The sequence below is a fragment of the Palaemon carinicauda genome, chromosome 13, assembly GCF_036898095.1.
Source record: "Palaemon carinicauda isolate YSFRI2023 chromosome 13, ASM3689809v2, whole genome shotgun sequence".
NCBI lineage: Eukaryota > Metazoa > Arthropoda > Malacostraca > Decapoda > Palaemonidae > Palaemon > Palaemon carinicauda.
In genome coordinates, this window is record NC_090737.1 from 2551361 (window position 1) to 2563860 (window position 12500).

The window sequence follows — 12500 nt, forward strand, 5'->3', positions numbered from 1 at the left end:
CAAGTGAGAGGTGATAACAGTGAATCTTTGCAGAAATATGCTTTGTACCTTGTGAAATGTAATCATACCATGCAGTCATTGTCAAACATGCAGGTTTTGAATGATTCGCCAAACCTTCAGAGGGTGATTTCAAAGCTGCCAGTGTATATTCAAAATAAGTGGTTGAATCATGTGATAAAGCTCAGGAAGCAAGGTGTTTGTGTGTGTTTCACCACATTAGTGGAATTTGTGCAGAATGCAGCAGAGGCAGCAATGGATCCTGTATTCAGCAGGGAAGCTTTGGGTAAAGTGTGTGTTTTTCCAAAGGCAAAGGCAAATCATGGCTCAAGTCAGACCAACCAAGAATCGTTTGCAGTGACAGTGCAACCATCAAATTCTGTCAACCAGTATACTAGGAAATGCCAACTCTGTAGTGGTCATCATGACCTTGAGGAGTGCCCTCAATTTCTGCACAGGAGTGTGGATGAAAGACGAGAATTTGTTAAAGACAACCGTCTTTGCTTCAGTTGTTTGGGCAATAACCACACTTAAAAAAGGTGTCTCAATCGACGGCAGTGCAAGACATGTAATAAAAGGCATCCTACCACTCTGCACATTGAGAATTTTAGGATGCTTGACAGCAACAGTGCAATTGTGTCACAAGCTAAGTGCACAGTCTGAAAGTGCAGGTCAAGGTTGTGCTAAGGGTCAAGATGGTACTCAAGATGAAGGTCGCACTCCAGGTCAAGGTAATACTCAGACTCTAAGTAATGTGAGGTCTTCTGCATGTACAATTTCTGATACAGTGTTGCAATCAATCTTGCCTGTGCAATTACGTGTAAAGGGTAGCGACAATGTAGTACAAACTTATGCCTTTTATGATACGGGCAGTACAGGTTGTTTCATTAAAGATAGTATCAAGGATCAATTAAACTGTAAAGGTATTGAAACAGCTATCAAGCTGCAAACAATGCATGGGACTGATACCTGTTAAAACCTTTGTTGTAAATGGTCTTGTTGTTGCTGATATACATGGTAATAATGATGTTGTATTACCAAAGGTATTCACACAAAAGGAGATTCCTGTTAATCATGATCAAATTCCAAGGTATGAAGTGTTAAAGGATTGGCCTCATTTATCAAGTGTTATTAATAAGATTCCAGTGTATCAGCCAGAGTTAGACATAGGAATTTTGATAGGTAGTAACTGTCCAACAGCGTTACAACCTTTAGAGGTTGTACCCACTTCAGGTTATGGCCCCTTTGCAGTAAGATATTTGCATGGATGGACAGTTAATGGGCCTGTACATGTTAAGGTTAGTTCAAATGGGGTTTCATGTCACAGGTTACTTGTATCTGATGTTCAACATGTTACTGACTGTATTACTGTTGAAAGTATTAGGAAGTACTTTGAGTTAGATTTTTCAGAAAGGGATCTTGGGTCAGTTCCTGATGAGCGTGGCTTATCTTTTGAGGACACAAGATTTGTGAAAAGGTGCCAGGATGACTGTCAAAAATTGACATTTATTCCCCTTGAATAAAAATATTCTTAGTTTAAGAGTATTCGTTTTCTAAGGTATTTCCCAGTTTCTATGAATATATGTTTAAAATGTGATTATTTTACTCCACAGAAGTAGTTTTATTATATTAACTATATCAATGAGTTTGTATGAATTAGTTTAATAATATTTAAAGTAATAAGCTACCTTTCTTGCAAATTTTATCCATCTAGATCAGATAAAATGACGTATCATCCCATTGTTGTCAAACTTCTTCCTCTGGAGATTATATATATTGTTTGATTATTGTAAGGGCACATGCCAGTAATTTAAACTTGCCTTCTGGACGAAACCCTTTTTTTTGTATGTTGGGTTACAATTAAATCACTTGATGTTTGTTTCGTAACCCTTGCAAATTTGTAAATGTGACAACATTGTACTCCTCCCGAGTTCTCTTCCAGGGTGGAAATGTGACGCGGGCGGGTTTCTACCAGCGGACTCCAAAAGGTAAGTAATCAGAAGATATTCTCCTGAATCCGACCACCATCATCACCTCGTGAACCATCGCATCATTGCAGCAATATTCTTATAAGAATACTCTGTAACCCCGTTTGATATTTGTTTAATTTTTATCAAGTAACGTAAATTTTGTTCATTTGCGGTAATGTTAATGTTCGCTCTTTAACGTAACTCTGATGATTTTTGTTTGTGTACTTTAAATATTAAATATATGTCAAACTTTTTAATTGAGTCTTTGTGAACCCGTGTGGCATTACCCCCAAAAGAATTAGTGCAGGAAATATAGTTTGAATCAAAGGTAAACGGCAGATGTATCCTAAGTAAGTGTGTTTCTCAGTTATGTAACTTGGCCTCGTGCGAAGTTGGTGCACGAGGGTTTACAGTTTAAAGAAAGTAATCATATGTGGTTGTAAATTCCCCAGTATTTCACCACAATGACATTGAATTGAGACATGGTCACACTTAGCTACCCATGCCTTTCAGAGATCCCAATGTGAATCTTCCTAACAATAAGAAGCAGGCTGTTAGCAGAGCTAAATGGCAAAGGAGGAAGATGAAGAATAGTGAAGATTACAGACAGCAGTACACAGCATTCATGAACAAGTTGTTTGAAAAAGGCTATGCTTACAAGATCCCGGATGATGAGGTCAATAAGATTCCTGTTTGGTATCTTCCTCATCACGCAGTTTTTCATCCCAAGAAAGGGAAGATTAGGGTTGTTTTTTACTGTAGTGCCAAGTTTGAAGGTGTGTCATTAAATGATGTTCTGCTACAGGGTCCAAACCTCACCAATTCATTGACGGGAGTACTCATTAGATTCCGGCAGGAGGTTTATGCATTCATTGGAGATATTGAAGCTATGTTCTTTCAAATAAAGATTCCACCTGAGAATCAGGACTATGCTAGATTCTTGTGGTGGCCTAATGGTGACATCAATCGACCTCTTGAAGAATTCCGAATGGCTGTTCACATTTTCGAAGCAATCTCATCACCGAGTATTGCAAATACTGCATTGAAGGCCACAGCAGACAAAGCAGATGAGAAGTATGATTCAACTGTTGGCAACACCATAAGGCACAATTTCTATGTTGACGACTGTTTGAAGTCATATGCTGATGTTCCTACAGCATTGAAGTTGGTGAAGGATTTGGTATCTGCAACTGGTGAAGGAGGATTTAGGTTAACTAAATTTGTCAGCAATTCAAGTGATGTCCTTAAAGCTTTGCCTGCTGAAGATTGTTCGGTTGAAAGTGACAAGTTTAATCTTGACATGGAGAGTTTAATGACAAGAGCCTTAGGAATGTTATGGGACCTTAAAGAAGACTCATTCAAGTTCTCAATTGAGCTCAAGGATAATCCATTCACCAGAAGAGGATTGTTATCAACTATCTCATCATTATATGATCCCCTTGGGTTGCTCTCTCCAATCATCTTACCGGCCAAGAAACTGTTACAAGAATTGTGTCAAGTTGAGAGTTTGGACTGGGATGAGAGGATTCCAGATGAGCCAGCTGAAAGGTGGCAACATTGGATACAAGATCTTCATTTATTGGAGCAGCTTTCAATACCAAGATGCTTCAAGTCAAGTGGGTTTGGTAATGTGACAGGTTCAAGTCTTGTATTATTCAGCGATGCAAGTACAGTTGGTTATGGTGTTGCAGCATACCTTGTTCTTCACGATGGAAACCAAGTTCAGTCAAATCTTGTCATGGGAAAATCAAGAGTATCTCCCAAAAAGGTGGTGACTATACCTAGGTTAGAACTTACAGCTACAACTGTGTCTGTCAAGGTTGCTCAACACATCCTGAAGGAGTTAGGGTTGACTGGTGGGAAGGTAGTGTACTACATAGATTCAACAACAGTCCTTCACTATATTCATAGCAACACTAAAATGTTCCCTGTTTTTGTAGCCAACAGAGTCAGGGTTATAAGGGACTACTCCCAGCCTGAGCAATGGAGATATGTAAACTCCAGTGATAACCCTGCTGATATGGCATCAAGAGGTATTAGTGTACATTAGTTTTTGCAGTATGACGAATGGTTTCATGGCCCATCATTTATTGCATCTGATTATTTGCCTTCACAGGAGTATGTGTGTGCAGATTGTGTTGATGATAAGAGTGAACATGTGTCTGCGGTCACAATTTCTGAAGAACCTCATGGGTTTACAAGATTAATTGAATATTTCTCTTCATGGTCAAGGTTACAAAAGGCAGTTTCTGTATTTCAACAACTAAAGTCAATCCTTAGTGGTAAAAGGAAAGGTTGTGTAACCACTGATGCTGAAAGGGCAATCATAATGTATGTTCACCGGGAGGTGTTTGGTGAGGAAGTGAAGGCTTTATCAAGGGAATTGTCAGTTGGCAAGAGTAGTCCAATATATAAGCTTGATCCCTTTCTTGATTCTGAGGATGGATTATTGAAGGTTGGAGGTAGGATAAGGTCTGACATTCCACGGTATGCCAAACATCCCATACTGTTACCAAAGAAGCATCATGTGACTACATTGTTGATACGACATGAGCATGAATTATTAGCTCATTCAGGTAGAAACCATGTTCTCTCAAATCTAAGGCAGAAGTATTGGATCATCAATGCTAATGCAACTGTCAGGAATGTGTTATTTCATTGTGTTACTTGCAGGAAGTTGAAAGAACCAGCTTTGAGTCAAAAGATGGCTGATCTTCCAGCAGACAGATTGGAACCTTCACCACCATTCAGTAATGTTGGTATTGACCTCTTTGGACCCTATTCCATCAAGGTAGGAAGAAAGGAGTTAAAGAGGTATGGTGTGATATTTACCTGCTTGGTTAGTAGGTCAATTGATATGGAAACTGCAAACACTTTCCAATCTGACTCTTTCATAAATGCTTTGCGAAGATTTGTTTCTCGAAGAGGTCATCCTAAGGTTATCAGATGTGATAATGGAACCAACTTCCATGGGGCTGAGAGAGAACTTAAGACAGCTCTTGATGAGATGGAGGAAAAGAAGATTGAGAAGTATTTGTCGCATCATCATATTGAATGGAAATTCAATCCACCTGCAGCAAGCCACATGGGTGGTTGTTCGGAGCTCCAAATCAGAACAGTTAGAAAAGTGTTGTCTGCACTGGTGAAGGAATTTGGTGAAAGGCTAAATGATGAAAGTTTACGGACTCTGCTTTGTAAGGTTGAGAGCATCGTCAATTCAAGACCATTAACCACTGTAAGTGACAGCGTAGATGACCTTGAGCCACTAACTCCAAACCATTTGTTGATTCAAAAATCTTATGTAGTCCCTCCCCCTGGCTTGTTTCAAAAGGATGATGTTTACATGAGGAGAAGGTGGAGATGCGTTCAATATCTGACCAACCTGTTTTGGTCAAGATTTAGAAAAGAGTATTTGAGCACTTTACAGACTAGACAAAAGTGGAATGAACCAAGAAGAAATCTAATTGTTGGCGATGTGGTCTTGGTAAAGAGTGACATTGAGCCAAGGAATCACTGGCCAATGGGGCGAGTGATAGAAGTATACCCTGATGACAAAGGAACAATTCGCAATGCCAAGATTAAGACACTTTCTTCGGTTATTGTCCGTCCTATTCAGAAGCTAGTGTTATTAGTTGAAGGTTAGGATTTTCATGTTAAATGTAACGTGATATTATGTTGTTCTTATGGCCTATCATTTGATATTATATATTATTTGAGTTATGAAGATGTTTAATTTTGTTCAGGTGAATAAGTGAATCATGGAAGTGTTTTGAATTCAAAGAGTTTGTATTGTAACTTAAAGGGTATTTATTGTGTCTGCATGTGTAGGTGTATATGTTGATAAACAGGTTTAATCTGTTTATGAGGCTGAGTATGTTCATGCAGAAACACAAACCCATCTGGTTGGAAAAAACAATGTCGTTAATTTTGTAAGTGGTAGTTAAAAAGTTGAGAGGTGTAAACAAATTACGATTTCATCTTACTTCCTAAAATTATGAAGTCTCTTTGGCAGTTCAAGCAAGGTTTTCAAGGCGTACAGTTGTATATATTTCGTAAGGATTCATTTTGGGCACACAGATGTAAGTTTTTTGACGAACTTATATGTATATATTTGTTTATATGTCTTATTCATTTAAGCGTTAAAAGGCGTAAATTGGTTTATTTGTGACATTTAACATTTGGTTGTCCTATAAATATGATAAAATGTGATTTAAAGTGGCAATGAAAGTGTCTTGTTTAGAAAATTATATTTAATTAGCTTTGCAAGATGTATTGAGGTACATCCTGTCACCGTTATGACTTATTGAATATTATGGGCTATTTAATAATGTACAGTATTTAAAGTTTGTAATAATTCCTTTCAGGAATGAACCTACTGTTACTACTACTACTACTACTACTACTACTACTACTACTACTACTGTTAACGGAATAAAGGTTAAAGTTGAGTTTCTGAGTTTGTGTCGCCCATAACAATATATATATATATATATATATACAGTATATATATATATATATATATATACTGTATATATATATATATATATATATACTGTATATATATATATATATAATATATACATATATATATATATATATATATATTATATATGTATACATATTTATTTATATACATATATATTTGTATATATATATGTATGTATATATAAATATGTATAGACATACATATATATATATATATATATGTGTGTGTGTGTGTGTATATTATATATATATACAGCATATATACATACATACATATATATATATATATATATATACATACAAAAGGCTATCTATTTATCTTTCCAATTAACCTTTAATGTCGTAAAGGGAACAAATCCTAACAAAGATACAATGTACATGAAAAAAATAATCCAAAAATACGATATTTACTCTGAATTTAAGACGCCTTATTTTCGAAAATTAAAAGTTATAAAATGAAAACGTCTAAAATAAAACAATAAAATAAAAACAATGAATGCAATTAAGTAACAAAGCAGGATAAATAAATATATTAAGTTCTCACGTAATATCTCTAATTAACCTTTAATAATTCTGAGTTAGATTAATTATTGTAATTAAAACACTGTACATTTTCTGTACTAAATTAGACTTTATTAGATAAAAGTCTAAACTTTATTAGATAAAAGTCTAAAGTTTATTAGATGAAAGTCTAAACTCTATTAGATAAAAGTCTAAACTTTATTAGATAAAAGTCTAAACTATATTAGATAAAAGTCTAAACTTTATTCGATAAAAGTCTAAACTATGTTAGATAAAAGTCTAAACTTTATTCGATAAAAGTCTATACTATGTTAGATAAAAGTTTAAACGTCTTTTTCTAATAATCCCAAATTATATTTAGAAGCCCCAACTCATTTTTAATCTGATTAATAACTTATTAGATATTTAATATTTTTTCCATCAAAATTCTAGATTTTAGGGGACTTGTTCCCTTTTAATATTCTTGGTTATTTCTCGGTATTGAAAAGAGTTTATTTAAACTCTAATAATCATAAAAAATTTGATTAATCACAAGAAAAACTCTTTGGAAAATGAAAAATGGAAACCATCGACAAAAAAGGATATAGGGATTTGGTATTTGGAACCAATGAAAAATAGTTTTCGATAAACTCAGACCAACTTTTATGACCGAATATTTCCAGAGCTTCGTAAAAAAATGCGAAATTAATCTCTGTATGATTTCTGGGGGACCACCAAAGGTCACGTTATTTGAATGGAAATTGTGGTAGCAGTTTCAAAGGTTAGTGTTAATATATAATCTTGTTAACCCACTATCTTTTTTTTTCAAAACCATATTGGTTAATATACTTCGTATTTCCCATCTTGCCCACCTCTCTCTCTCTCTCTCTCTCTCTCTCTCTCTCTCTCTCTCTCTCTCTTCAAGAAGTAAAATTGTCTGAGATAAATCTCCTGAGAATTGAACTGAATATCTTGACGACCTCTCTCTCTCTCTCTCTCTCTCTCTCTCTCTCTCTCTCTCTCTCTCTCTTCAAGAAGTAAAATTGTCTGAGATAAATCTCCTGAGAATTAAACTGAATATCTTGACGACCTCTCTCTCTCTCTCTCTCTCTCTCTCTCTCTCTCTCTCCAAGAAGTAAAATTGTCTGAGATAAATCTCCTGAGAATTGAACTGAATATCTTGACGACCTCTCTCTCTCTCTCTCTCTCTCTCTCTCTCTCTCTCTCTCTCTCTCTTCAAGAAGTAAAATTGTCTGAGATAAATCTCCTAAAATTTGAACTAAATATCTTGACGACCTTCCCCCCCCCCCCCCTCTCTCTCTCTCTCTCTCTCTCTCTCTCTCTCTCTCTCTCTCTCTCTCTTCTCTCACGAAGTGAAATTATTTGATATAAATCCCCTGAAAATTGAACTAAATGTTTTCAAAGTTTATGTTTATTACGTAAAAATAGTTTTAGCCTTGGACAAAAAAAAATACAAAATTATTACAGTTTAAAATACAAGACTGTGAGGGTGAGGATACTTCATCCTGAGTCTTCAGACAAGAAAGAAATGATTTTTATTATTACAATTTAGTGTATTACAAACGAATGAGGGAGTCTATATATTTGATAAAGTCACTCTATTGCAGAAACAATACAATAGCCTATTTCAGTATATTTACCAACTTGTTAACTTTCTTATTATCAAATTTATTTCTGTAATTTTTCTCCTACAATTAACATCCATATAGAACAACTTCTATATATCTAAATATCAACAATATTCATTTTCTCTTGAATTTCTGTTTCATTTTCTATTATAACTATAAATGATCTTTTCTGTCATTTCATTGCATTTTAGTTAATCTTATTTTTTTCAATCACTGATATGTATATCTAAAGTTTAAAGTTTGTGTTAACCAATCCTTGACTCAACACCAAGATATATTTAACTTGACAACAAACTCTCATTTAAATATTTTTATAACAATAATCTTTATTTTCTGTTTCATTTCTATTTCATTTTCTATTATTACTACACATTATCTTTACTATCATTCCACTGCATATTGTAGCAAATGTTTCTATGTTGAACAGGCTTACATAAGTCCTTTTATAGTTTATAAATCAAATATCTGTTTAATGTTGTTAATGCTCTTAAAACATTTTATTTTAATTTTCATTACTTCTTATATCGTTTATTTATTTCCTTATTTTCTTTCCTCACTGGGCTATTTTTCCCTTTTGGAGCCCTTGGGCTCATAGCATCTTGCTTTTCCAACAAGGGATGTAGCTTAGCAAGTAATAATAATAATAATAATAATAATAATAATAATAATAATAATAATAATAATAATAATAATAATAATAATAATTATTATTATTATTATTATTATTATTATTATTATTATTATTATTATTATTATTATCATTATTATTATTATCATTATTATTATTACCAATAAATTTATTTAGATTGTTAATATTCTCAAAATTATTAGAATTATTATTTCTGAAATTATTGTAATCATTATTTTTAAAATTATTATAAGTAATATTTTCAAAATTATTAGAATTATTATTTTCAAAATTATTAAAATTACTATTTACAAAATCATTATAATTAGTATTTTCAAAATTATCATAATTATTATTTTCGGAATGGTAAAGATTATTATTTCAAAATTATTATAATTATCATTTTAAAAATGATTAAGATTATCATTGGAGAATATAGACAAGAACCAGTTTCCTAATTCACAGACTATGAAGAACACTAAATTTCAGAGAAAAGGAAATCTCAAAACCCCGAATTATTGGAAAAAAGAAATAAAGTAAGCAAAGAAATTCCTTTATTCTGGATGCAGAAAAGGTAAATATTCATAGAAAACTGAATGCCGGATTTGATTACCCTCCAGGTACGTTGTTTATCCTTTTGAATAGTTTAGTATTTATTGAGGTTCCTCATTATGATTCACTGTTTAGATCTTTAATTGCATTTTAGCTCTCGCTCTCTCTCTCTCTCTCTCTCTCTCTCTCTCTCTCTCTCTCTCTCTCAATTTAGGCATATATGTATTAGGTTATTTGGCAATATAATCAAATAATGGTTGATTAAAAGCAACCTATTTTAAGTCTGTCTCTCTCTCTCTCTCTCTCTCTCTCTCTCTCTCTCTCTCTCTCTCTCTCTCAATTTAGGCATATATGTATTAGGTTATTTGACAATATAATCAAATAATGGAAATGTAAATATGAGCATCAACCTCTCTCTCTCTCTCTCTCTCTCTCTCTCTCTCTCTCTCTCTTTCTCTTTCAATTTAGGCATATATGTATATTTTATATGTCAATATAATCTTATATATGGTAATGTAATTATAAACATCTATCGATTTCGACTTTTTTTTTTTTTCTCTCTCTCTCTCTCTCTCTCTCTCTCTCTCTCTCTCTCTCTCTCTCTCTCTCTCAATTTAGGCATATATATATTTAAGTTATATGACAATATAATCATATAATGGATATGTAAATATGAGCATCTACTTACTTCAACTCTCTCTCTCTCTCTCTCTCTCTCTCTCTCTCTCTCTCTCTCTCTCTCTCTCTCTCTTTCTCTCAATTTAAGTATATATGTATTAGTTTATACCTTCCCAGTATTACTTATTTGATTGATAATAATACCAAAAACCAGTGAAAAAATGTGAATAAGAAAAATATAATACGAAAGGTGAAAGGAAGGTTGACGCATCTTTGCATATTTCCACATCACACTGTTAAAGAAAACAGTAATTTCGATAGGAAATTCTCTATAGAAATATGTTCTCAGTCGCATTTCAGTAAAATTCAGACGACTGTAGTTTTTACCTTGCTTTGTTATTATCTTTCACGGGTTGATGACAGTAATATCACTCCTTTACGTTAATATATCCTCTTTTAAATCTGTAAATGGCTGGCAACATTTAATCCAAGATCTTTATGGTTTTTTGGCAATTTTTTTAACAGTGTACCTTAACAATATTACTTATTTGATTGATAATGATACCAAATCTACTACCGTAATTTTTATCCTACTTTGTTATTATCTTTTATGGGTTGGTGACAGTAATATCACTCCTTAATGTTGATATTTGTTTTTAAAACGGTAAATGCCTGGCAGTATTTATTCCAAGATTTCTACAGTTTTTTTTCAGCAAATTTTTAAGTGTACCTTCACAATATTAATTATTTGATTGATAATGATACAAAATCCACTAAAAAAAACAGCGAATAACTCCTTTACGTCAATATATCAGCTTTTAAATCTGTAAATGGCTGGCAACATTTATTCCAGGATTTTTACTTTTTTTTTTCCGGCAAATTTTTAACAAAATGTACCTTCACAATATTACTTACTTGATAGATAATAATACGAATCTTCTAAAAAAAGTGAATAAAGATTGACGTGTCATAGTATATTTTTCAATAGTGTTCATTTTGAAAGACGACAATAGCAAACATTGGAAACCTATAGCCAATCAGCACTTACAGCTTTGCCCGAAGGAAAATATTCTACTAATGTAGGTTTTATGAGCTCATACATATCTGTTTCAGATATGAAGATGTGTAGGTAAGATTGGTTACCACGGTTCGTAGTTTTCCTTATCATTACCTCCGCCAACGAAGTTGGAAGGTTACGCTTTACCCCCTTGTTTATATGTGTGTGTGTGTTTGTGAACAGCTTCCTGGCCACAATCTTAATCGCAGAGTAATGAAACTTGCAAGGATTAACTGTTATGTAAAAAGCTAGAATTGATTAGATTTTGGAAGGTCAAGGTCAAAGATCTAGATCACGGTCAAGCAAAACGTCAAGAAATAAGCTTCCGCAGTGGAGGTCTGCTCTCTGCCGAGTGTTTGTGTTTGTTTGTTTGTGAACAGCTTCCTGGCCACAATTTTAATCATAGAGTAATGAAACTTGCAGAGATTAACTGTTATGTAAAATGCTGGAATTGATTAATTTTTGGGAAGGTCAAGGTCAAAGATCTAGGTCACAGTGAAGCAAAATGTCGAAAAATAAGCTGCTGTGGTTGAGGTGCACTCTGGTTTCCATAGTTTGCAGTTTTCCTCATCATTACCTCTGCCAATGAAGTTGGAAGGAGGTTATGTTTTACCCCCGGTTTGTGTGTGTTCGTGAAAAGCTTCCTGGCCACTATTTTAATCGTAGAGTTATGAAACTTGCATAGACTAACTGTTAGGTAAAAAGCTGGAGTTGATTAAATTTTGGAAGGTATAGATCAAAGGTCAAGGTTACGGTCAAGCAAAATGTCAAGAAATAAGCTTCCGCAGCGGAGGTCTGCTCTCTGCTGAGTGTGTGTGTTCGTTTGTTTGTGAAAAGCTTCCTGGCCACAATTTTAATCGCAGAGTAATGACACTTACAGCTATTAACTTTTATGTCTTGGAATTGATTAAAATTTGGAAGGTCAAGGTCAAAGGTCAAGGCCACGTTCAAGCAAAATGTCGAGAAATAAGCTGCCGCGGTGGAAGTCTGTGATCTGCCGAGTGCCCCTCTAGTTGAAAAATATCTCACATCAAACGTTGGGA

The 12500-nt window shown here is 33.9% G+C and overlaps 1 protein-coding gene across 1 annotated transcript in view; it reads left to right on the top strand.

Moving 5' to 3' along the window:
* Positions 1-4296: 4296 nt before the first annotated feature.
* The window catches only part of LOC137652548 (uncharacterized), an 11271-nt gene continuing 3067 nt past the window's right edge, over positions 4297-12500 (top strand). The window contains exon 1 of the mRNA XM_068386032.1: positions 4297-5321. Within this exon, the coding sequence (XP_068242133.1) occupies positions 4297-5321 (1025 nt within the window). The remainder of the gene's footprint in view (positions 5322-12500) is intronic.